At 32.9% G+C, this 26,064-nt stretch overlaps 2 protein-coding genes across 3 annotated transcripts; one reads left to right on the top strand and one right to left on the bottom strand.

The window, feature by feature from the left end:
- The first annotated feature begins 5,718 nt into the window (after positions 1 to 5,718).
- Positions 5,719 to 22,673, top strand: LOC110420095 (uncharacterized). 2 transcript variants are annotated; one of them, XM_021433267.2, is made up of 21 exons: positions 5,719 to 5,893; positions 6,508 to 7,035; positions 7,546 to 7,642; positions 8,586 to 8,667; positions 9,292 to 9,437; positions 10,097 to 10,284; positions 10,401 to 10,531; positions 10,682 to 10,948; positions 12,233 to 12,382; positions 13,400 to 13,654; positions 13,781 to 13,921; positions 13,993 to 14,301; positions 14,445 to 14,618; positions 15,574 to 16,519; positions 16,687 to 16,754; positions 16,882 to 16,941; positions 18,084 to 18,188; positions 19,029 to 20,075; positions 20,396 to 20,827; positions 20,928 to 21,126; positions 21,502 to 22,673. In XM_021433267.2, the coding sequence occupies exons 2-21, from the start codon at positions 6,516 to 6,518 to the stop codon at positions 22,074 to 22,076; spliced, it is 5,892 nt and encodes a 1,963-aa protein (XP_021288942.1). In that variant the 5' UTR covers positions 5,719 to 5,893; positions 6,508 to 6,515; the 3' UTR covers positions 22,077 to 22,673. The 2 variants fall into 2 exon arrangements, with proteins under 2 accessions (XP_021288942.1, XP_021288943.1); XM_021433268.2 differs by lacking the exons at positions 5,719 to 5,893; positions 6,508 to 7,035; positions 7,546 to 7,642; positions 8,586 to 8,667; positions 9,292 to 9,437 and having other exon boundaries at positions 10,113 to 10,284; positions 10,409 to 10,531.
- Positions 22,617 to 25,301, bottom strand: IDH-V (isocitrate dehydrogenase V). The gene is made up of 7 exons (XM_021433269.2): positions 25,021 to 25,301; positions 24,393 to 24,713; positions 24,141 to 24,302; positions 23,976 to 24,050; positions 23,634 to 23,743; positions 23,489 to 23,561; positions 22,617 to 23,023 (listed from the first exon to the last, which is right to left on the bottom strand). The coding sequence occupies exons 1-7, from the start codon at positions 25,198 to 25,200 to the stop codon at positions 22,832 to 22,834; spliced, it is 1,113 nt and encodes a 370-aa protein (XP_021288944.1). The 5' UTR covers positions 25,201 to 25,301; the 3' UTR covers positions 22,617 to 22,831.
- Between the last annotated feature and the right edge of the window lie 763 nt (positions 25,302 to 26,064).

The raw sequence follows: 26,064 nt of genomic DNA, 5'->3' as shown, positions 1-26,064 counted from the left end.
ACTATTATTATTAATTAACTTATAATGCCTTCAATATATATAGTTTATATATTGTGTTAATTTATAAGAAATATAATTTCTATTATATATATTAAAATATTTTTAGTATATATATACTTTAAATATAAACATATTTACTTTTTATTTTGTATTAATGTTACAAAATTATAACTTATAAAATTATTAATTATAATTTATATAACTTTATTTATATAAACTTAAAGAGAAGTTGTAAGATTAGAATAATTCTGAAATGTAGTTATTTTTTTTAATTTCATATAATTAAGAATAAACTCATATAATTAATTAAATTAATTCATAAAACTATAATTATTAATTATCTTGTAATGTCTTTTAATATGTATACTTTATATATATTAAGTTCATTTATAAGGAATGTAATTACTATTATATATATGTATATGAGTACATGTGTGTGTGTATGTACTTTAAATATAAATATATTTATTTTCTATTTTATGTTAACATTACAAAAACAATAAATCATAATATTATTAATTACAATATATATACCTTTGTTTATATAAACTTATAATATATAAATCTAAAAGGAAGTTGTGAGATTAGAATAGTTTGGAAACTTAGTTATTTTTTTAAATTTTTTGTAGTTAAGGATAAACCTATATATTTAATTAAGTTAATTAATGAAACTATGATTATTAATTGACTTATATTGTCTTTTAAAATATATATACTTTATATACATTGAATTCATTTATAAGAAATATAATTACTATTATATATATTAAAACTTTTAGCATATATACACTTTAAATATAAATAATATTACTTTTTATTTTGTGTTAACATTAACAAAATTATAACTAATAAATTTATTGATTATGTTTGAGATATTTGTTTTTGATTATTTAAATTTAAATTTTATTAGTTGTGCATTTTAATTAATTTAAGTATTAGTAAATTATACGAAATATGTAAGAGAAATATTATTGTATATGGATACAAATTCGGATTGGAGTAATTAGGTACCCATGAATAGTATTTTAATAGTTTTTTTACTTAATCGAGTTTTTAAACTAGTTAGGGTAATTATAAGGTAGTGAAGATGTATTAGGGTTAGGATTAAGGTAGTAATTTTAAAAAATATTCAAGTAGTCAATAGGGTTCGGGTAGTTTATTTTTTATAGGGTTCATGTTTGGATATCACAAAATTAGTGGATATCCTACCTGTTGACATTTTTATTCTTTTTCAATAGTTGTTAACGTTAAAAATTTTGATTCTATTGTAGAATGCGTACTACAAGTCTGTTTATTAGATGCCCAACTAATGGTACCATCTCCTAAAATAAAAATTCATTCTGATGTGGATTTATTGTCACCAATACTAGTTTTCCGACTGGCATAAGAAAATCCTTCTAAAGTATTTGAAAAACCACTATAACTATTTTTCAAATTTTTGGCTTTCTTTAAATATTTAAGTACTCTAGTAATAACCTTTCAATGATCTTTTATAGGTTTTCTTGTAAATTTTGAAAGTTTGCTAACAATAAAAGCTGTATCTGGTACAATGTGCAACATGCATAATGGTACCTATGACACATACATATTCTAATCATACCATAATTCTTTCACAATTCTTATTCAGTTTTATACTAGAATCATAAAGAGTATTACACTTTTTTATTTCCAAATGACTAATTTTGTGAAAAATTTTCTCCATGTAATGCGATTGATTTAATGAAATTATTTTTTAATCTATTTGGACTTTAATTCTCAAGATTGTATCAACTTTATTGAAATCTTTCATTTTGAAAACTGAAGTCAATTATTTCTTGATTTCAACAAGTTCAAGCATATTTGTATCAAATATTAACAAATCATCTACATAAAGAAATATGACTATATCATAGTCTTTTGAAAATTTAGAGTAAATGAGCTTATCTACATTATTATGTACAAAACCGTTTGAAAGTATAGTACTATCAAACTTTTCATGTAATTTCTTTAGAGCTTGTTTTAGTCCATAAAGAGATTTGATTAGTTCACAAACCTTCATTTCATTTTCACGAAGTAAACAACCTTCAAGTTGCTCCATATATATTTTTTTCATAAGATTTCCATTTAAAAAGCAGTTTTAACATTCATTTGATATACATGTAATTTATGAATAGATGTCAAAGTTAAAGGCATTCTTATTGATGTTATTTTTGCTACCGGAGTGTAAGTATCAAAATAATAAATACTTTTTTTTGTGTGAAACCTTTGGCAACTAGTTTAGCCTTAAAGTTTTGCACTGAACTATTTGTGTTTCCTTCTAAATACCCATTTATAACCTATGAGTTTTGATTCAATAGGAAGATCAACTAAAACCCATATTTTGTTTGATAAGATTGAATCCATTTAATCATTTATTGTTTTTTTTCAACAAACTACATTCCTTGAAGACATAACTTCTTTGAAAGTTTTTAAATTATCTTTAATGTTTAACAAAATAGGTATCTTTTTATGCAGTTTGGTTCTACTTCCTTCCATAAGGAATGCTAATGCTTGCGAGTCAATGAAATCTGAATCTAAGTGCTTTCTTTTTATGGCTCTTTGATTTATTCTCGACTTCATTTGAGTACCATCCCTTTTTCTTTTAATAGATGTATAATGAGAAGTCGTATCACTTTGGTCATAACTTGGAATTTAAGATATTTTGTTCACAATTGAATTTATTATTCGAGTTACACAAAATTTTATTTTCAAAAAATTCAACATATATAGACTATATAATACCATATGATAATAAATTTAAAATTCTATATGCTTTAGAATGTTGGGCATAGCCAACAAAAACGTCTTTCATTGTTTTGGGTCTAAGCTTTCTGTGGTTCAAGAACTTTATAAAAGGCCAAGTATCCCATACTTTAAGATATTTCAAGTTTGGTTTTCTTTCATTACAAAGTTCATATGGTAAGACTTTAATACTTTTGGAACAAACTCTATTCAATATATAATATGCTATTAATAAGGCTTCACCTCATAAATTGTATGATAGATGTGCATTCAATAACACAGCATCAGGCATATCAACCAAAGTTTTATTTCAACCAATCCATTTTGTTGTTGTGTATAAGGAGCACTTTTTTTATAAATCAAACTATTTTCTTCATAGAAATTATTAAATTTTGTACAAAAATATTCTCCTCTTCTATCACTTTTTAGTATTTTGATTTTCTTATTTTTTTTATTTTTCACAATAGATTTATATTATTTAAAATTCTGAAAACCTTCATCTTTTGTTTTAATTAAATAGACATAAGTGAACCTAGAATAATCATTTATGAAAGTTACAAAATATCTCTTTCCTTCTCTAGTTAAATAGACATAAGTTAACTAACATTGTTAAAACCGTTTTCTTTTTTCTTATGGTCAAACTATCTACTAAGCTATTATTTTAATATATTTTATTTAATTTAGTCCCTATACTGAAAATTGAAATAATTTAATTTTTTAATTTTAAAAATTATTTCAATTTAATTTTTTCACCTAATGGCATTTAATTTTACCATTAAAGGTGATCATGTCAACATTGACATGGCGCTAATATGAAATTTTGGTGACGTGACAGTTCCACGTAGCATTTATTGTGATGGCATGGTAGTACTACGTGGCACTAATATGATGATATGGCAATGTTAATGTGTCGATGCCACTTGGCAATAATGATGTGGTAGATCAAAAAAAAATTTCAAAAAAATAATTTATGCTATGTTATAAGGACTAAATTAAATAAAAATGTATAGTACATAGACTAAATTGAATAAAATTGAAGTGTTTATGGTCTACATTGAAAAAGATTTTTGAAAAATACAATGATACATATACTTATTAATAAGCTAAATGTTTAAGTGTAAAAGATTTATGGTATTAAAAAATATATATAAGTATTTTCTTACTTGATTCTTTAATTTTAAAATAAGTACATTAATTTATTTTTTTTATAAAAATTAAGTTTAAATTTTCTTTTTATAAAAAAAAATTCAATAAAAATTAAGGTTATGTGTTTACAATTATAAAAGGTAATAACTACTTTTCTCTTTAGCCACTCTTCAGTCCAATTCTATTTTTTGTTTTTTTTTGTTTCTCTCAACAGAAGTTTAATTCATCAATTAATTGTTATGAAATTAGGGCAATAATGACGATTTATGTTTCTTCATTCTAATTTAGATTTTTTTAAAATTTTTTTAATTTAAAGATCAAATAGCTCTCAAATAACAACGTTTGTGTGTGTCTGAGTCTCATTGTTCTTGTTCTTTTTTTTTTTTCACTTTTAGCAATGATTATAAAAATAAATCCTAGTTTTGACTTGTTCCATTTAGGCCTAACATACCTCTTATTACACCCTGAGTTATTTCACCCTTTCAATTTTTTTTTCTATGTTTTTATTTTTTGAATATTTCTTGTTACATTTTTTAGGTTAAAATTTCTTAGATTAAAGATTGCATTTATGGTTGATAGTCTTAAATATAATTGTAAATATTTATACCATTTTGTTTTGTATTTACAAATTTTCTATAAATCTAAATTATAATTTAAATTTAATAGAATTCGATTGTGATTTTTGAATTTAAATAAAATCATTTTGTGAGAAACTTTGGGTATATTTAAATAAAAAGTAAATTGTGTAAGAGTTGAATAATTCAAAAAAATAGATATTTGTAAATTGTGAAACTTGTAACTAAATCAACCTATTTCGTCAATTTGAGTTTTGCTCAAGTTGAAAACTAAATCAAATTAGAATATAAATTTAAATTTTTATACTGTTATAAATAGAAGAAAAAAATTATTTAATATTTTTATATTATTTTATTTCAACATTACACACATTATTCATCTAAATCCGACTTTATATATGAATTTTTTTGTGAAATATTGAAATTTCAACTTAATTTTTACAAATAAGATAAATTAATGTACCTATTCTAGATTTAAATAATTAAGTAAATATATATATATATATATATATTTGAGGTGTTATATATTTATTTAATATCATAAATCGTTTACATTTAAACATTTAACTTATTAATAAGTATATGTATCATGTACTCAAATATTTATATTTTTTAAATATTTTATTTTTATTTAGTATTTAAACATCTTAATTTTGTTCAATTTAATCTTTATATTATATATTTTTGTTCAATTTAATTCCTATGACGTGATACAGATTTTTTTAAATTTTTTTTCTTAATTTGTCATTTTTGTATTATCACACGATATTTATATATCGATATGTTAGTATTATGTCAATATTACTACATCATTATGTTAGTTTCATGTTATATTATCACGTCATCACATTAATATCATCTGACATTGTTATGTTAGTAAAAGTGTCAGTATAAATGTCAACACTTTTAATGATAAAATGAATTACAAAAAGATTAAATTATAATAATTTTTAAAATAAAAAATAAATTATTTTTATTTTGAGTACATAAATAAAATAAAATAAAATATATGAGTATAAAGATTTAGTGGACTTTTTTCTTATCAAAATTTGAAAAACCGAAACCGCAAATGAAAACAATCCAAATTTTTACAATTAATTAATCAGGAGTAGTTAATCCTAAACCATGCTTAATTACCGACAAAGAACGATTTTGTCTTCTTGTACACGTGCCAGCGTACACTGTATTTTACTCTGCCACTGCCACCACTGGCACTATCTTCCATGCTTGTAAACACTGTTGCTTCCTTGCTTTCACTTAACCCAGGCACCCCCACCACACCACAAAAAAAAAAAAAAAAAATCCTCTGCAAAATTTCCTGCATTTTCTTCTTCTCTCTTTCAAAGAACATTTCTCACATTTTGCTTTGTGATTTGTTATATGTTACTTCTCGATAAGCCAAACAAATCCCCGTAAGTTGCTATTTGTTTTTTTTTGTTCTTTTTCCATAGTTAAATATTTGTTTCGTTTTGTGATTCTCGTACCTAAGGATCGGTTTGAGCTAGAGTGCTCTGGTTTTTTTTTTTGGCCGAGAAATCATAGAAAGAACAAAAAATGTAGTATTCTTCCTTAAACTTCACACTAACACGTGTTTGCATGCTCATCTCTTATAATTTTTTTTTTATTTTTTGAAATTTGTAGTCTTACTGAGTAAAATGTATTTATATGTTCTTATATAACTATGAATGTGTTTTTGTCTGTTGATGGCTGTTGCTTTGATCCTACTATGAGTGACTTTTTCTTTTTAATTTCTTTGTGCCGTTTCTTTCTTTCTTCTTCTTCTTCTTTTGTTTAAATTTTATTCCTGTGGAGAAATTAAGAATTTCAGGTAGATTTGATGAAGAGTGGTCTTGATTTGATTGTTGAATTTTGTGAAGGGGTTGAAAGAGAAATTAGGGAGCAAAGTGTAATGCCTAGTTAATTACTTGAGGAAGAACTTACCAGATAGCCTCTCTGTTTTACTTGTACCTGTGCTTATTTTTAAATTTGATTTTGATCTTATTTTGTTCACTTCAATTGTTTGCAGTCGGCTCCATGGAAAGTAATAGTGGTATATCTGGTTCTAGTCCCAAAGGTAATGGTGCAAACAGTTCAACAATGACTTCTACTACCGCCAAAGGTTCGACTTCCTTGGCCTCAGCTGGGAAGGATTCAAATTGCTCTACAAATTTTACCAGGGAAATGTGCAAAAACATACTGACTTCACCAAGCCCTTCAAGCGGTGGAAACAAAAAGCAATTTGAGAAGCCAATGTTCAAAACAAAGAGGACGCCAAAGTGGTTCGAGAAGACAAGAATGACAAGATCTATGAAAAGGTTGGACAAAAATGATCGGTACTTCTCATGTTTTTCTGTCTCAAAGATGTATGAAAAAGTTTCAAGTTCACTTCGCTATGAGAAAGTTAAGTTGGTGAATCCTCAGGAACTAGTTAAACCGCATGACAATGTAAAGCGGTTTGCAGACTGTGAAGATAATCCTTCTAATAGGATGAGATGTGATTCTCGTAGTTATAGAGAATGGCTGAGATCACGAGCTAGCAAATATAAAGTGTCAGGTAACAGCCTTATTCCACTCCACCAATAGTTCAAGAAGTATCCATAAATGGTATTCAGGAATATTTATGGATTTTAACTTAGATATACTGTGACTTGCAACCTCCTTATAGCTGCAACTTTTATATTTTTAATTCAAATTGTTCTCTCTGTGTGTGTGTTGAGGGGCATACGGGTGCTGGTATTGTGAAAGGAATGGGGGATGGTGGTCTAGGTAGGTCAAAATAAGTCGCTAGTGCTTGTGACTATTATTGCACTCATGCATGTTTTTATGTATCTATAAATTCAGAAAAGGTATGTTTTATGTTCGCTTCAAAAGAATAAACGCATTTGTTGTTTGTTAGCTCATTGAATGCTGTCATTGGCCAGCAAAGATCTCAGTTCTCTAGAGATGGACTTTACGTGTGAAAAGCAATCTTTGTTTTGTTAAGATATGATAATTTATTTACCATATTATCTGGGTTTTTGTTGTTGTTTTTTATTTTTTTTATCAACTTGGTAATCTTGTTAAGGATCCTATGGAAGACTGAGCGTCACTAGTGCTGAGGCTTGCAAGGAAGTCAAGAAGGAAGTTATTGAGAGTCACCTATTATGTTCTAAAATGCAGAGGTACTGCTTTTGCAACTTATTATTTCTAAAATAGCTAGCATGCTAATACCTGTTCCTTACTCCCTGTTACAGTGAAAGGCACAAAATGGGAAAAACAGAAATGTTGTTACTGGCCACTGGATAAGAATTTCTTCATTAACTACCATAATGCTTTGCCTCTTTTTCTTGAGTAACATAACTTCAATATTTGATGATTATGTTCATATTACAGTTTTGATCCTGATTCTTATAGGCAGTTTTTATTATTTCATTGATCATACGATTCATACCTGATGTCTATGTTCTTATACCAAGGTTGTGAAGAAAAACTTTTAGAACCCCATTATTGGAAAAACATTTAACCTTATGGGTATTTACCATGTAGGTAATGCAGCAATCAACCAGAGGAAATCTATATATGATTATGTTTGGTTAGTTGACCTGAAATGAGTTATGATGGAATTGTAAGCATGATTTCATTGCAAGATAGTGCACTATCATTTTGGTCCCACAGTTCTTCTCCAATGGTTAGTGATGGAACAGGGGTTTTACTAATGCAAATTGTAGAAAAGATCTGACCATTGTACAAAGGGCCTAAATACAGGCTCTATCTTTACTTTTGGTTGGAAATAAAAGTGGAATTGTGTTTAGAAAGTGTCCACCATGTATGCTTCACCACTTTGCTTTAAGTGTCCGTTGTAAAATAATTGAAATGATAAAAGCGTTTGAAATGTTGTAATGACTGATAATTGTTCATTTTAATTTAGCATTGCTTAACTTAAATCGTTCTACTCCATTTTGTTGGCTTGGCTACTTACATGTTGGTTGTTTTGTTGCCTTAAAGCTCACGACTATTGTTAATGTACGTGTATGTTCTGCAAGAATCTTGATGATGAAATTTCTAGGCATATTGTTATATGTTGATGGTAATCAATGACTATTAATCTTCTCTTTACCTTTGAAGGGTGGATTTTGATTCAACACAACAATGTTATTCTGGCAATGCAGAACAGGGGAACACATTGCATAGTGTCTTTCCTGTTCAGGTCGATCTGCTTCAAATTCTTTAAAATTTGACCTTTTTCTATTTTTTTTCTTGCACATCATATTTCCATTTGCATCCTTCACATGCTTTACTGAGTTAGTTTCAAAGTAAGAGCTTTATGTGCATGTTTTAGGCAATTTCGAAGAAGCATCTGCTTTAACAAGTTCCTAATGGGGTGAAAATGCATGCATTAACATGAGAAATGAGACTGTAGTCTTTAAAGAAAACATATGTTTTGATTCCAGTTTTCCTGTAACATAGATGCTTTTCCTTGTTACCATGTTGCAGCATTATCCTACTTCTTCATCATTGTTTTTAAAGCTGACAGAGGATGATTTGTTATTTGCTTAGTATCTAATTGCTGTTGCAGCTCTTGTTATTTATTTTTATCCTACAAATAATTGTTTTCTCTTGCAAATTTCTGTGGAGTGTTCTAACTAATGCAAATGCTATGTTAGAGGTTCTAGCTTGCATATAATGTCTTTATTCAGAGCATTTAGTGTTAACTTGCTTTACTTTTACTAAGTATATTTTATTTCCCGCATAATTTTTCTCCATTGACATTTATGCTGACTCAATAAGCTTAAGGTTCATTATTCTTCCTATTTCTTATCGATCATGCCAGGATGGAAAGGAATTGATTTCTGAGCTCAATATGGATCAAACTGAAGAATATTCCAGTGATGTATTGGACAAGGAATCTCAGCTAGAAATTAAATCTGGTGGTGGACATAATGCATGTTTCACCTGCATGCTTGGTGGAAAGCTTTTGTGAGTTACTCAAATATAATTAGTTTCTTCTTGATATCTCATTTCTTAGATTGGATAAGATCCTGGATGGACAATACCATGTAATTAACTTGGGCCATTACTTATGGTTAATATCATGTAACTGTTTTATGGCCACCAACCATGTTACTACTAGAAACTCCATTTTGGTGTTGCATACTTTCTTTGCAAAGATGACATTAAGGGCTAAGGAGGGGGTAAAAGAACAAAACAAATTCTAACATGTGACTGGTCACAACTGGGGAGCATAACATGCTGAATGAGTTTGATTGGATGGTCTTCTTTATGTGCAGCTTACAATTTTATGCAGTTTGATTGGGGATTATTTGTGCCAAGAATAAATGCAGATGGTTATTAAAGTTAACTTTGGCTAATTTTCAAAATGTAGCATTTTTTTATTCTTCAGATCGCCTACGTCTCCCCTTTTCTAGCCTTCCTGGTTTTTCTTTATCCTTTTTTGAACTAGATATTTGATTTGTTAATATGATATAATTGGTTTGTAAAATATTGCCGTAGAGTTGTGTATATGTTCACATATTTAAAGTTGTTAATCGTTTTACTATTATCTTTTCTTTCATTTGTCCATCTTCTATCTATATATTTCATTTTAGTAACTTTGCATCTTATTTGTTAAATTTCAGGTCCTGTATTGGAAAAGGGTGCAAAAGGGTTTTTCATCTTTCCTGTCTTGTCCCTGCTCTAAGTAATTATCCTCCTGGAGTGTGGCACTGTATTTGGTGTGTTAAAAAGAAGAAAGAACTTGGTGTGCATTCTGTCTCTGAAGTAGAGTCCATTTGGGATGCTAGAGAGGCAGTTTCTGATAATAAAAGTACAACTCATTATACTCTTGTAATGCTTGCTTTCTACTTTTTTAATTAGTGGATACAGTGTTACCATGTTTAAGAAGTAAAATTTGGTAATGATTAGTTGGTTCTGTGGTGTTAGCAATGCAGTGGGAGAAGCAATACTTTGTAAAGTACCGAGGTCTTTCTCATGTTCACAACCGCTGGATTCCTGAAAAAAGGCTGCTTTTGGAGGCTCCAAGACTTGTTACAAAATATAATAGCAAAAATCAGGTTCTTAGTAGTTTTTCATGTTTTACTTTATATGGTCCCAATCAAGGAAAAAGAGATGCATATCTCTTCCTGGTTTAGTGGGAAGAACAATATTAATATATGTTTTCACTTTCATTGTGGGCCGGCATGGGGGTTGAGTGGTTCTTTCAGGTGATTTGGTGGAAAACAGAGTGGACTGTTCCACATCGTTTGCTACAGAAGAGAAAGTTATTGTTTCCTACAAATTCTGATGAGAATGATTTAGATTGCACTTATGAGTGGCTCGTGAAATGGACTGGCCTTGGTTATGAGCATGCTACATGGGAATTGGAGAATTCTTCATTTTTGACATCACCTGAAGCTATGAAGCTCATAAGAGATTTTGAAATTCGGCACCTAAAGTCCGAAACATTGTCTTCCCATTCTGAAGAAGAGAAGGTGCTTCTAATATAGGAAAACTGACAAATAGATGTAAATTGTACTTATTTACTTACTGCATATTTATTCCATCTTTATAGGTATAACCTAAATGTACATGGTTTCTTTCATACAATGCCTTTGAATTTCTGAGTCTTTTTTCATCTGTAACAAATTCACCCTTTAACATGCAAACTCATTGCTAAACAAAAGCATGTCCCATGGCATGCAGAAGCTAATCAAAGTATTTATTGAGGAAAAGGTTGTGAACTTGGGGTGCTGTAACTTTAGAGTATGGTTTTGAAGTGAGTTTGCCTGATAGCTGTTGCGATGACAATTACCTTTGGTTCTGAGTAGTTTTAAAAGTTTTAATGATGCTATATTTTTTCCCTTTCCTTTACATTTTGTTCTTATCCTTTGGTTTCTCTGTATACTTGTTGGATTTGGTTGTTTAAGTAGAAATTCAGATTTAAATTTTCCTCAACTTGGGGTGCTAAATTAGAGTAGAAGAGCTGGATGGGGTGTAGATGATGCTATCGAGTAGGTTATGGAACTTTATTACTGCTACGATCCTGCAATGTTAGTTTTTTGTCAGTAGGATTCCAGGGTAGCTGGGATTTTGGAAAGGCACTCCAATAACGTAGTAACATGAGGGTGCTTTTCTAGTATGATTGGTGCTCCTTGAGCTTGTGCTTTGTGTAAATAAAACTTCCAATAGGCAACTGACTTGAAAGTAAAGAAGGTGAATCTTGAATTAATTTGTGAAATTGCAAAATCAATTGTTAGTGTTTAAGATGAATATTTTATTTCAATTGAAAAAGGTTATGAGAGGCTGGAGAGAATAGTTTATAAGAACTTCAATTGATAAGAATGGAAAAAGAATATAAAGTGCCCATTTCAGCCTACTGTTGCTTTATTCAAGTCCCTTCTGCCTGTTTATTCTCAGTCAGTATAGATCTGTTCTTAGATACATGAGCTTGAGCAAAGTATAGGATTTTTTGTTTATTTGTGTAATACTCATGCCTGTTTCAGTCTTATCATGATTATCACTCTGTATAATATTCAAGTCTTACTTGTATTAGTCTCTTATAACTGTGCTGCAGTATGCTGCTGTTCTTAGATTATGAGCTTGTGCTTATCTTCAGCATATACTGTGTTTGTGTACTCATGCCTCTTTCGCTAGCTGCTGATGTTTGTTATTCTGTATATGGGCCTTAAATCTAATGCTACTTGGGTGAGTATTTTAATTTTGTATTCAGATTATGGGCTTATGAATTTATTGTAAACAATTTGCTGGTTCTGCAGAAGGAAAAATGCAGCGTTTCTGAATTGTCACAGTTGTCATTTGGAGGTTCACCTGGAGAATATGACCGTTATCTAGGTTATGTTAATAAGCTTCTTGCACATTGGAACAAATGTCAGAATGCTGTTGTCTATGATGACCAGGTTGATCAGGTAGATGGTTGTTTACCTTGTTTCCGTCCCTATTTTTCTTCTGGTTCCTGTTTCTGAGATGCTTCATGAAACATAATATCCTCTTTGATTTTATTATAAAAATTTGTGTATGTGTGCATTTGCTATTGTAAATGAACTTTGACTACATGAGTGTCCTCTTCTTCGCTTTCATTTGTTTATTTATTGCAAATGCGCAGCTTTTTGAGGTGTTAATTATAATCAAAAGATCAGTTTTATTCTTGTCACTGCAAAAGCATTTTGTCGAACAAAGCTTGAGTGAGTGATTAATTAGGCTCTATTTTTGCAGTTACAAATGGCAGCTGTCAAAATTATAGGATATATCTGTGCATGCTATATGAGAATTCTTTGTTGTTCTTTGTTATAAATTGTGTGTTGTTAATAGGACAGTTAGTCTAAAAGGCAAGAGCTCAAGAATGTTATTAAATAAATATCCACCATACCTCCTCAAAATGCAAGTTGTGCTTAGAATCATGGGCAATGCACAGGCCCGATGAATACCTTGTATTGGAATTTAGTCAACAGAATAAGGGTTGAAGCTTAATTGTTAGTTATGGGCTCTAGGAAGGTATATGCATTACTCTCCAACAGAGGCTTTCCAGATGGTGTGTGCTAACATATGCACAGATTATTTGGAATGACTATATTGAATCTTCTTTGCCCAGGGTCCCAATGCCAGAAAGTAAGCTTATCATGAGTTTTAGCCAGATGGCTACACTTATATATGGAGAATTTAAAATCAACTGAAGCTGATATCGTTGAAGGATTCAGAATTTTCTTCCAGAGATAGTCCCTTCACAACTAACCCCTTGCAGACATTCTTAATATTTTCTCATATGTTTTTACGCTTTACAGTGTAGGTCAGGTTTTCATTTTCAATCTCTCTTGGATTGCTTGTATGGATGTGAGTTCATTTTCACACACACACACACACACACGTGCACAAACACAAATATTTTATGACCAGAAGAAATGACCAAATTACACTGCATTATTCAGGAGCGGGTTATAAAGGTGATATTGTTTGTTTTATCTCTGCAATTTACTGCACGGAAGCCTATTCTAATAATCTCAAGGTCGACTGCTCTTTCTGTATGGGAATCTGAGTTCTTACGTGTGGCATCATCTGCCAATATCATAGTTTATAAAGGGATCAAAGATGTCCGGAGTAGTATTAGATCATTGGAATTCTACAATGAAAGGAGTTCCATCATGTTTGAGATACTTCTATCCTCTTCTGATGTTGTTGCTGAGGTACCTTTTTTTTTTTTTTCCAATCCATATTATTTCATGTCACAACTGACTTAAAATACAAACTTTCTCTGATATAGGAGACAATCACAGGAAATACTTTAATTTGTCTTCTGTGATTGTATGCAGGACTTAGATATGTTAAAATCTGTGGAATGGGGAGCTGTTGTAATTGATGAGTGCCAAAGCTCTAGAATGTCTAGATATTTTGAACAAATCAAGAGGCTGATAGCTGATATGAGGCTTCTTCTTGTTAGTGGTCAAATCAAGGTATATTTAAATCTATAACCACTTCCTTCTTTACAATCTCAGATTTACTCATCCACTGCTCACATTTTCAGGATTGCTCTGCTGACTATCAGAATTTGCTGACCCTCCTTGATTCTGGATATGAGCTAAGCGGTGACCATTTGAAGATTGACTCTAATACTAATGTTTACAAACTAAAGGAAACATTTGCTAGTTATATTGCATTTGAGTGCAAGTCAGGGTCTTCTAGGTTTGTTGAGTATTGGGTTCCAGTCCAGCTTTCTTATCTGCAACTTGAGCAGTACTGTGCTACATTGCTTTCAAACTCAATGTTTCTTTCTTCATCTTTGAAGAGTGATCCAGCTGATGCTCTTCGTGAGGTTATCATTGCAACCAGGAAGGTTGGCCTAACCAGATCATGGCACTCAGAGTTAGCTGCTGTTTTGCATTCTGTTGTTTTAATTATCACTTTAAAGTGCATTTATTGCTGTGGAGTCTAAACTGACAATATCATGCGATATGCATTTTTTGTGTTTCTTTGCAGTGTTGTGATCACCCATATCTTCTTGATCAATCTTTGCAAAGCATTGTCACAAAAGGTCTTTCTGCAGAAGAGAATTTGGCTGTTGGAATAAAAGTGAGTGGAAAACTGCAACTTCTTGATAAAATCCTTTTGGAGACTAAAGCCAGGGGCCTACGAGTATTAATCCTTTTTCAGGTAGCCTGGCAGACCACATTGACTTTTTTTATTTTTTTTGGGCTTGGGGGGGGGGGGGGGCGAGGGGTGTGTGTGGTGGTGGTGTGGTGTTGGGGGGGAGAAGTATAATGTGCCAGAATCATGAGATGTCATTTGAGGGGTTGATCAGGAATTAGTCTAAACTTCTTGCTAGCAGTTATTGTTTAAATTGATGATATGATACTTCATGTGCCTTATAGAATTTGCCTCATTAAACCTTCTGAATAATATTGTGGAATGTACTTCAATGTCCTCAATTTGATGTAACCATCTGAAGTCTTCAACATGTTGTTGGAATTAGTATATTGAAGATCTTCATATCAAAATTTTAAGGAATTTATTAAGCATTTGTTGCCTATATAGATTCATGTCTTGTATTAGTAAATAATTTGTAGAGGAAAACTTGCACTGATTGGAGCCATGCCTTTTATTTTGCTATATTGGATTTTTCATTTTTTGTATATTTCTGAACTTGAAGATTTATGAATTTTCATTGACTTCATCCCATCTCCAAGTCGCTTGCAGCTTGATGATTAAGATTATTAGCACAAGAGTCATTGTTTTCTGTGTAAATTCTTCTAAGCAACTAGTTCCTTTTGGTTGGCTTCACTTTGCATGCAAAAGTTTCCAGGAAATCAGTTAGATTGCAAGATTTCAACTAACTGGCAATTTTTTTTAAAATATAATTTAACTATGATTTAGCCTTTGTCCCTGCAGCTTCTCCTTTAACTAGTTTATTTGTTTCTTCATCCTCTATCTTTGAAAAATTTGAGACGCTGTTCTCATTTATCACACTGTGATGTGGTGGTTGATTGGTATTTTTCTATAAAGAAGAAGTTTGTGTTTCCAACTTCTCAATGACATATATCTGTCTTGATTGCATAGGGTTTATTAATTAACAGTTTAGAATGCTTTCATTTAAATTTATGATGTGCAGTCAATTGGTGGCTCTGGACGAGACTCAATAGGAAATATTCTGGATGACTTTATCTGTCAGAGATTTGGTAAGTATTCTTATGTGCGCATTGATGGTAGAGGATATGCCAATTCAAAGAAAAAAGCTGTTGTAAATATGTTTAACGATAAGGAAAGTGGCAGACTTTTTCTTTTGCTTGAAGATCGCGCTTGTCTCCCAAGCATTAAACTTTCAGCGGTCGACGTTGTCATTCTATTTGACAGTGATTGGGAGCCACAGAATGACATAAAGGCCCTGCATAGGATCTCTATTGGTTCACAGTTTGAGCAGCTCAAAGTATTTCGTTTGTATTCATCTTTTACTGTTGAAGAAAAAATTCTTATTCTTGCTAAGGAAGGTAGAAGAGCAGATAGCAATATACGAACTTTAAACAGGAACAGTTGCCTTAGATTGCTAAGTTGGGGTGCTTCTTATCTATTCAATAAGCTTGATGAATTTCATGGCTGTAGTAAGTTGTTCTCAGTTTCAAATGTTTCTTGTGAACAGTCATTTCTGAATGCTGTATTATTAGAGTTGCTAAAGCAATTACCTTGCAGAGGTGAGAGCTATCATTCTGCCAAATGTTCATTTATTACAAAAGTACCTCAGAACATTGTCTACGATGGAAACATTTCTTTATTTGGTGAAAAAGAAATAGGATTGATGAACCATGAACCATCAACATTTTCTTGGCAAAAACTGCTTGAAGGAAGGCAACCGCAGTGGAAATTGTTATCTGAGTCCTCTCCAAGAAGAAAGAAGTTTCAATATCTTGATGATCCACCAAGAAAATCTGAATTTGGAGATGGTGGTATTATAAAGAAAAGCCAGACAGTGGTCAACAGCACGGATGATCCTACATATCCAAACTGGAAGTTAAAAGGCAAAAGGAAAATAACTGTTGCAAACAAGAAAAGAAAGCTGGCTGGTATGGACAAATTCCTAAAATGCTAGTTAGTTTTTAAATGTTTTAACTGGGAAGATTCCTAGTTGTGTGGAAAATGATGAAGTCAAGATGGTTGTTGCGGAGAAAAAAATCAAGATTTTAGTGTCTCTCCTTTTCCGCTTTTCTAAAGCTAGCTTTTCTTTCTACAGCGGCATCAAAGGACATAGGTGAGACAAATTTTCCTGGCTCAACAGATGGTAAGAAAGATGTTAATCAGGTAAATACTTACTATTGGTGCCTTCCTTGCTTGATGATACTAAAAGAGTAATTTGAAGTCAACTTGATTTAATCTGAGAGATGAAACATATATATATATATATATATATATATATATCATGTGGCAGAACAATCAATTGTTGCTGAAGCTGGGGATCTCAAAACTTTGTGAAGCTCTGCTACTTCCAGTACAGTACACTCTTTCGACACCTTTGAGTTTGTTTTATATGAATTTAAATTAAATTTACATGTAGATTTTGACCAATTAAAAAAATTAGTTAAAATTCTTTTATGCATCCATTGTTCAGTGTGATACGTTTCCTTTCCTATGTTGTGTAAATTAGCGTGGAAAATTAAATAACAAGGTGATTAGATGATTCAGAAGGCAACATACATCAATGCAGTGCACAAATATGCAGATCTGTATAAATATCATTCTCTAATGCACAATACAAAGCAGTGTGAAGTTTGCATTTGATATTGCAATGTATTTGCTTGGATCTCCTTATATTTCCCTGCTTAAGGAAAGGCTGGCATTAAGTTTCTATAAATGGGGGAAAATTGGAATCTCTGAATGAGTTAATTATTTGTACATGAATTGTTTTCTGAAATTTAATGGGGCTTAAAAATAAGTCTGTAATATACCTGCAGTGTAGGACAAGGGGAAAGTAGGTATGGGGCTTGAAAAGTACAGCTTGAAACGGGATTTGTGGTTGACTTGTCTATTTGGTAAATAACTTTATCAAATAAGGGGAAAAGATTAGTATTGGCCTTCTATATATAGGTTCCTGGAATTATTCATTGTCTCTCCAGTGTGAATATAAAAGAAGTCTTGAGAAGTTGTTACTTTAACATCACCCCCTCCCCCAGACACCCCCGCCCCCCCCACCCCTCTCCCAACCAAAAGAAAAAAAAAAGATTTTTCTGCTATGGTATCACACTTGGAGAGAAGAAATACCTTTTTGAAAGACCAACCAGTTGCAAAATCCTGATAATATTTCATTGAGTTGTAAAAAAATAAATAGAAACTTATATAGGTTCTCCATGAGACAGCTCTAAATATAATAAACCTTGACCCTCAAAAATAAACTGATTTCCCCTGTGAGATTTGAATTTTGGAAATTAAGATGAAAACCCCAAAAACTCCTATTAAAATAAAAAGAAGCCCTGTGAATCGGAGTGGCAAATTAAGCAGATAAATGTGTAAATAATCTTTGCTGTGAAACAAATTGGCATTATTGTTCTGTGAACACTAATGGTAGTAGTTCTGTTATATCTGTTTCTAAATTTGATGAAATTTTGGAAAGTTACATTTTGACCTTTAATGTAGGAGAATGTCAGAGGCACTGCAGTGGCATTTCTTGAGGACATAATGCGAGATTATGATGTTAGCTGGGAATCTGTTTCTGCATCACAGGCATACCAGATATCTCTGGTTAGAATGATTCTAACACTTAGTGTAGAATGTTGTCTTTGTTGTATGAATGATTATTTATCATTAGGAACTAAAAATAATTGAATTTATCTATACATAAGCATCATCTCTCTTTCGCTCTAGTGTGCTTACATGTGAATGTGAGTGTAAGCTTGCTCATACTTGGACAAGATTTAAGAGTAAATTGATTCTGATACAGTGTAAATGGATGTATCAGTTCGGATGACATTAAGGTGCATACAGTGTTGATTACTGGGATATGAAATTCTCGTCTAATTTGTATTTTTCTTGAATACTGTTCAACTAACCTATGAGTTATGACCAACCTAGAAATCTTGCAAATTTTATTACTTTATGCTGCCAGAAGGTCTTAAATTTTTGCATGTTTATTTACTTTTCTGGGATTTCTCCTGCAGTACCACATCCTGTTTATAAAATGTTAAAATACATGTGAAATACCCTTTGATTCATTACTTTCACTTTGTCAGGAAGTTGGTCCTGTTATCACATCTTTAATTATATTCACAGAACCATCTTTGCTGCCAAACAGAGCTCCCAGTAACATAGAAAGCTTGTCAATGTCCCCAAACATCTATTGCGCTTAAGACCTGTCTCTTGCTTCTTTTGCTCATTTGGGTTCATTTTCCCCCCTCTTTTTGGTCTTTTTCTTCTCATATACATCTCTAGAAACACTTTGGCTTGCCAAGTGCTATTTTTCAGATTTTGCTGCACTTTACAAAGTTTTCACGCTCATTGCATGGGCATGCCCAATTCCGCTGTTGCAAGCATGTTTCACATTCATTGTACATGCAGTTTGCTAATGAACTGTGTAATTTGTAGTGTTGGACAGCTGCTGATTTATTGGAACATAAGATTAATCAGAACAAATCACTTGCACTTGCAAAACTACGCTTAAATTTGGATTGCAGGGAGGAAGAGGTAGATTATATTTACTCCAAATTGCAGAGTGTTGCGAAAAAGTTTGCTCAATGTTCCGAGAATGTAAAGGGTTACAAGAAGTCAAATTGTTCAAAGAGAGTTTGTGTAAACCCCCAACATTCTGTGCCTAAAACTATACCATCTATGCCTAGTTGTAGTCAAAGTGGAACTTTACACAGTACATCATCTAACGGTCCTGATGAATCTCTTACTGAGAAGACAGTATCCAGTTTACCTATGAGATTGGTAGCTGGTCACTTTGGATCTGACCCAGAGCATGGTGGAAAAGAAGTAATTGTATTGGAAGGAGTGAGAGCCACTAATGGAAAGCAGCATTTTAAGGTTGGTAGTCCCAGTGATCAACCAAAAGATTATGCCCTTATATCAGATTCTCGACACCACCAAAGTCCTGTTAGACTGCCGATCACTGATTTTGTAGCAGAGCCTTCTGAAGTTCGCCAAGCCCAATGTAATGAAATGGTTACAGGCAATGAACTTGTGAAAGCTACCAATGCTACTCAGCCCAATGAAGAAAGTGATGAAACAGATGCAGTGACCTTAGAAAGAGCAACTGTTTTTGGTAGTCCCAGTGATCAACCGAAAGATCATGCCCTTATATCAGATTCTCGACACCACCGAAGTCCTGTTAGACTGCTGGCCACCGATTTTGTAGCAGAGCCTTCTGAAGTTCCCCAAGCCCAATATAATGCGATGGTTACAGGCAATGACCTTGTGAAAACTACCAATGCTGCCCATCCCAATGAAGAAAGTGATGAAACAGATGCAGTGTCCTTAGAAAGAGCAACTCTTTCAAGTATCAGTCAACATGATAGTGCAGTTACTCATCTCCCTGGAGATTTGAATGCTTTGGAGTTTACTGGGACTGGCCAATCCTTGGTGGAGGCAGATGTTAACACTGCTGAATCATATTCATTGCTATGCCAAGAGGTAAGAAAAGGTTAGATGACTAGATTGATTTTTGTGTATATTGATATCCAATCCCCTGTATTGAAAAAAACAGAAGAAGTTACAGCCATCAATTATAGTTTTTGGATAAATTCAATGATAAATACCCCCCTTGTCCAACGTGCACATGGAGAGAGAAAGACTGTTTATCTTAATAAGGGCTGTACAGAACTTCTAGAAACTTTACTCCATTAGGTGTAGTCATGCAAAAGTTTAAAGTTCCAGCAGATATATTTTTTGATAAATTCATTGATAAATGGCGCCTCTAATTGCTAATTGTTCTGTTCTAATCTTAATTGCAGACAGCTGTCTCCTCACTACTTCCTATAAGGTCATCTTCCTCTGAGAGCAGTATATCTACTATACCTGCATCTGGGATACAACATCTTCTCAGCAGCAATCAGCATGCTTTGTGTCAAGAGGCTCCAGTTCCAAGAAAACCAGTATTAGAGGTTCCACTAGATGAATCATCTGGTCCTCCTGTTATGCATTCAGTTACACTTGTGCCGCAAGAACCATCTGCAAGTACACCTGTGGGTGAAAGTCAAATGTGCATTGAGAACCAAAGGAGCACAACTACTCTTTTAAGATCTCCAAACAATCTTCCTCATCAAGTCAACATTGTGAGACCTGTGAGTGTGACTCCTCAGCCTGCTTGCTCAAACCCACTTCGCATGGAGCTGGAGAGAATACAAAAGTTTAGGGAGCAAACTTTGAAGCTACATGAAGATATGGTATGTGCAAGATGAATTTAGTTTCTCTTTTACATTTTGATGTCATGTTTAGTCAACTAAATGATGTGAGCATTATTGCATCTCTTTCCCAATTGAGCAGATATCACGGCTGAAGTCTGAGCGTGATAAAGAGATGGAAGAAATATGTAAAAAGTATGACATGCTTCTTCAAGATGCTGAAGTAGCATTCATGCAAAAGGGACAGGATCTTGAGAGTTATTGCGGCAAAGTTTGCTTAAATAACATATTGGCAGAAACACTGACATTTAATTTGGAAAAAAATGCAGCTGGATCACCAGGTACATGGCAGGAAATAAACCTCTTTTAGAAAATATTTGACTTGTTTGTTCTTAGAGTAATTATAAAGTATCATTGTTCATTCTAGAGATTCTGCTCTAAAGTTTGCTAATTCTGCACTAAACCTATCAATCACATGTTTCATGATTTTAGGCAGCGTTCATCTGATGCAACTAGTTCCGTATTACAACTTGTATATGCTCTTTCAAATGAAAGGAAGACACATTCAGCTTTATGGTTATGATTGCAGATTTATATGAATTTGCTTGTTATATCACGTGTATTATAAGTGTATCTTTGTGCAGAAATAAAGTGATACCTGTGGTGTTTCCTGCCTTTAACTTCATCTGGCTTCTGACCACATTTTGTTCTTGCAGCGATTGACAGTTTCATTAATCAGTTGATTCGGCAACCTTCTCTGATGCTTGATCCACAAATTCCATCATTGACAGGCCTAGGTGCAGCAGCACCTGCACAGATGTCTAACCATTCACCCACTGGTGTTGTTGCACCACATTCCAGTCCTGCAATCCGTGTTAGTGGAAGCAGCTGGGTTGGCAATGCACGAGCACCAGCTCCACACCTTCGAGCCTTAAATCCACCACCCATGTCGACACCTCATATATCAGCCTTGCGTGGAAAGATGCCCGTTCAGCAATTGGCAAGTAATCCACAGCCAATTTCACCATACCTACCTTATGGAACACCTAGGCTGCCAAGAGAATCATCTGGTATTCATTTTCCAGTTTTCAATAGTTATGTTTCAGCACTAGAAGTTCCTCTGGATATTGGCAATCATGCTGGTCCTAACCCACAACATCAGTTAAGACCTAGGCATAACTTGGGATTGATTTCTCACGTACCCAATCTAACAGACCGAGTGGCCACTGGTTCTCCGGTTGTCCCAGCTGCTTTTGGTGTAGAACCCATTTGTTTATCAGATGATGATTGATCAGCATGGGGAATCCTTTTACAAATTCTTGACATAGTCATGACCAAATTTCATGTATAAATGTATAGGTCTCAGACACATTCTAGACACTATGAATAGCTTAAACATTTTGGATTCTCGATAGTATTCGAAATTTGTCTTGGAAAAACCGAAGCCTGCAGTGAATCTTAACTGCACCGTTATCTATTGACATCCATTGGTCTTTTGATTCGAAAGTAAAGATCCGAATTGCGCTTCAACAAATTGTGACTAACCAAAAGCTTTCTCATAAGTGAACTAATCAAAAGCACTGTTAGGAAGGCATGACAGCAGGAAACACAACAGTCTGCAAGCTGTAACTTGTTTAATTTCAATGAAATAAATAATTGTGGATATAACAATGTTCCACCTTAGTCGCATCAATATGTGAAAATACAGCTCATCAAAGTCGGGAAATAAAGACCATGAAGAAGAAACACATCATCTTCATGGTTTATTTTATGATAAACTACTTAGTGAAACCACTGTATACATTTCCTTATAAAGGCCCCAGTAAGGCTGAATGTTTGCTTCGCAAATTTAAATGACGCCACATATTCTCCATGGCTGAAGCTCAAAGAGTTAAGAAGATACGTCCCTTCGCCATCAAGGGGATGTTATTTTTATTCCTCTTCATAAGAGAAGAAGGAAAACATTTAAGCCGAGGTGAAAAACAAGGCAGACAAGTTGCAAAGAAATCCAATGCAAAACTAGAAATGCCTGCAAAGAAACAATCTCTAAAGGTGATCACAAATGGCGTTGGTAAAATCAGTTGTTGTTGCAGAGCCACCAAGGTCAGCAGTGCGATGATTCCCCTCAGCAATTGTTTTGAGAATGGCATTCTGAATCCTGTCGGCCTTGTCATGAAGATTTAAGTGGCGCAACATTGAGACCGCACTCAATAGTAAAGCAGTTGGATTTGCCAAATTCTAAATAATGTCAACCATATAAATAATTAGCTGGTGCAATGAGAATTGAAATTAAACTCAGAAAATTACAGTTGAAAGAGAAAAGACAGAAGGCACTTGGCAGATGCAATTAACAAATCATGACAGGCAAAACATGACCCTAATGGGTTTTTTACTCCAAACTACCACCATTTCCTCCAAACTTAAAGAACCACAATCTAGAAACTCCAATAACCAAGCAGAGAATCCAAAATTGAAAACCTGACACAGCTTGATAATTAGCATAATGCATACAGTTACACCTTAATAGTCTTCCTTGAGATATCCAATCTCAACTCTCAACCATTACTACATGACTAACAATCCCTAGACAAATCTTCACATTTTTCACAAGTGCTCCTTGTCTATGCAAAATGAATGGCAACACATAAATAAATGAACAACAGATACTCCATTAGAAATCATAAGATAGATTTGACGGCTAACCTTTCCAGCAATATCAGGTGCTGAACCATGAACAGCTTCAGCAAGGGCGATTCCTCCCTCACCAATATTGCAACTGCAGAAGACATAAATGCTGTTAAACCATCTAAATGTATGTCACTGGTGATTCTTAGGAAGGTTTAGTTACCTTGGTGTTAAACCCAAGCCCCCAACCAATCCAGCACAAAGGTCGCTGATAATGTCACCATAGAGGTTAGGCATCACCAAAACATCAAAAAGTGCTGGATTCTTCACAAGCTGCGGGTAGTACAAAATGAAATTAGTTCTAAATATCAGTTTTCACTTCCATAAAAGATGAAAATGCAATTCTGTGCATGTCTAAACAAGGACTCTTTCTGTCAGATGTCAAAAGTAATATAAGCAGAAAGGTAGCCCTTAAAGCAGCTGATTCAAAATCTGACCTCTCCCATCACATCAAAAGTGGGGAAAAAAGAACAACATAATACTTATAGGAGGAAATCTGTCATACCATCATACAGCAATTGTCAATGACTACTTCCTCATATGTTATCTCAGGGTATTTCTCTGCAACCTCACGGCAGCACTAGAAACAGAAAAGCAAACCAACTTTAATAAACAGTGACTCTAGGAAATTAATGAAGAACCAACAAACTAGGCATTTAAATTGGCAGACCTTAAGAAAAAGACCATCTGTTTTCTGCATAATATTGGCTTTATGAATAGCAGAAACTCGCTCTCTTCCATGGGTCTTGGCATAGTGAAAAGCATATTCAGCCACCCTCAAACTTGCCTGACGAGTAATAATCTTGAGACTTTCAACCACACCTCTCACCACCTACCACCCAAAGCAAAAGAATTGCCTCCTCATACTTATAGTAAATACCCCATCTATCAAATTGCATACAAACTATAGAAACAAACTTACTTGATGTTCGAGTCCACTGTACTCCCCTTCCGTGTTTTCACGAATAGTAATAAGATTTACATTATCATACCGAGTCTTATATCCCGGAAGGCTAGAACACGGCCTGACATTGGCATACAGATTAAGTTCTTTCCTTAGAGTAAGGTTCAAAGACCGATGACCTTTACCAATAGGTGTAGCCATTGGACCTTTCAAGCCTACCCCATTCCTTCTTACTGATTCTAAACTTTCCCAAGTTAGAAAACTCTGAGTTCTTGGATCAATTTGATCCCCAACATAATGTTCTTCCCATTCAATCGGCACGTCAGCTGCTTGAAAAACCTGAAGCAATTAAAATTACTCAGTTCCCACCCTAATTTCACGAAATATAAATAAAAATTGGGTCTTGATAATGATATTTTTATACAAATATGTATATTTTTATAATTCTATAAAATTAGCTTCTTTTAAACTAAAAATATCTAATTTCTGACAGACTGCGCCTAAATTAAAAACTTTTTAAAGCAAAAATTTTCATTTCTAATACTTAAGATCCAATCCATCGAAACAAATAAAACGAAACTGAAAAATCAAGACTTTCCAAGCGAAAATTCGGTGCAGCGAAAATTCGGAAATAGGGGGAACGAACCTGTTTGACGGACTCCGCGATCTCGGGGCCGATGCCGTCTCCAGGGAAGAGAGTGGCTCGGATGGTAGCGGTGGCGGAACAGAAAGCTCTAGCTAAGGATAGCGGCGAGGTATGGTTAGGGTTAAGGTCGGAGCGGGAAAGGATCTGAGTGGCTCGCCGTCTCAGGAGCTGCATCGCCATTGACCGCGCTGGGTTGCGACCCGTCGACTCTGTTAAAATGCAAAATTAAATTAAAAATATATTTTCTGTGCCATATAAAGCTCTGTTGTTCCCAAATTTTGGCCGTCACGACAGATGTGCTCATTCTTTTTTTTATTTATTATTTTTGCAAATGAGATGCCACGTGTATTTCCACTTAGGAGATGGTCAAATTTCGAAAAGTCCACTTGGCCACTTGGCATAGTTCGTAATTACAAGTCAACCCAAATAAGTACCACTATATAATTTAGAACATAGAAATACTCTTCTTTTGTAATTATAAAGAACAAAAAATTGTCACTTACTTGTTACTTTTATATATTTTTATTAAAAAAATGAATAATAAAATTATTAACCAAATGAAATCTTAATTTTTTTAGTCATTTTATTTGTTTAATTAAAAATGAGTTTCTTAACATTCCAAACAAATGTTTTGTAATTTAAAATAAAATAAATGTCTCTTGAAATTTTAAATTTGGACATTAATTGCCTAATTTTTATTTTTTATTGTTGAAAAGTGGTTACTTTTTACTTACCATAGTTAACTTTATTTTTAAGAATATTTTAATTTTATTATTAATATTAATTTAATGGAATAAGAGATATTTAAACACCTTATTTTTAATGGTGTCAAGAAGAATTTAACAAAACAAAAGGGATAATTAAGTGTCAAATATTATATCTTAAGTTAAATTTATTATGTCTCAAATTATAAGATATTTTTTATTATTTATCTAATTTTTTTATATTTACTATGAAAAATAAATTTAGTTACTTTTGGATCTATATTAGATTAGCTAGCTCATTTTGAGATAAGGTGCAATGGTCCAACAACGTCAAAGAATG

Source organism: Theobroma umbraticum, unplaced genomic scaffold, assembly GCF_002168275.2.
Source record: "Theobroma umbraticum cultivar Fairchild unplaced genomic scaffold, ASM216827v3 scaffold_86.0, whole genome shotgun sequence".
Lineage (NCBI taxonomy): Eukaryota > Viridiplantae > Streptophyta > Magnoliopsida > Malvales > Malvaceae > Theobroma > Theobroma umbraticum.
Note: the sequence above shows the minus strand (reverse complement) of the source record. Positions and strands in the feature narration are given on the sequence as shown.

What these genes read in the sequence shown, in the direction of transcription:
- IDH-V (XM_021433269.2), bottom strand. Translation starts at nt 25,200, where the DNA reads ATGGCGATGCAGCTCCTGAGACGGCGAGCCACTCAGATCCTTTCCCGC. An exon ending in ACAGTGGACTCGAACATCAA is followed by an intron (nt 24,303 to 24,392) that starts GTAAGTTTGTTT and finishes TTTGGGTGGTAG; the next exon opens with GTGGTGAGAGGTGTGGTTGA. An exon ending in CACCTGATATTGCTGGAAAG is followed by an intron (nt 23,024 to 23,488) that starts GTTAGCCGTCAA and finishes GACATTATTTAG; the next exon opens with AATTTGGCAAATCCAACTGC.
- LOC110420095 (XM_021433267.2), top strand. Translation starts at nt 6,516, where the DNA reads ATGGAAAGTAATAGTGGTATATCTGGTTCTAGTCCCAAAGGTAATGGT. An exon ending in TTATCATTGCAACCAGGAAG is followed by an intron (nt 14,302 to 14,444) that starts GTTGGCCTAACC and finishes GTTTCTTTGCAG; the next exon opens with TGTTGTGATCACCCATATCT. An exon ending in GTAAGAAAGATGTTAATCAG is followed by an intron (nt 16,755 to 16,881) that starts GTAAATACTTAC and finishes ATCATGTGGCAG; the next exon opens with AACAATCAATTGTTGCTGAA.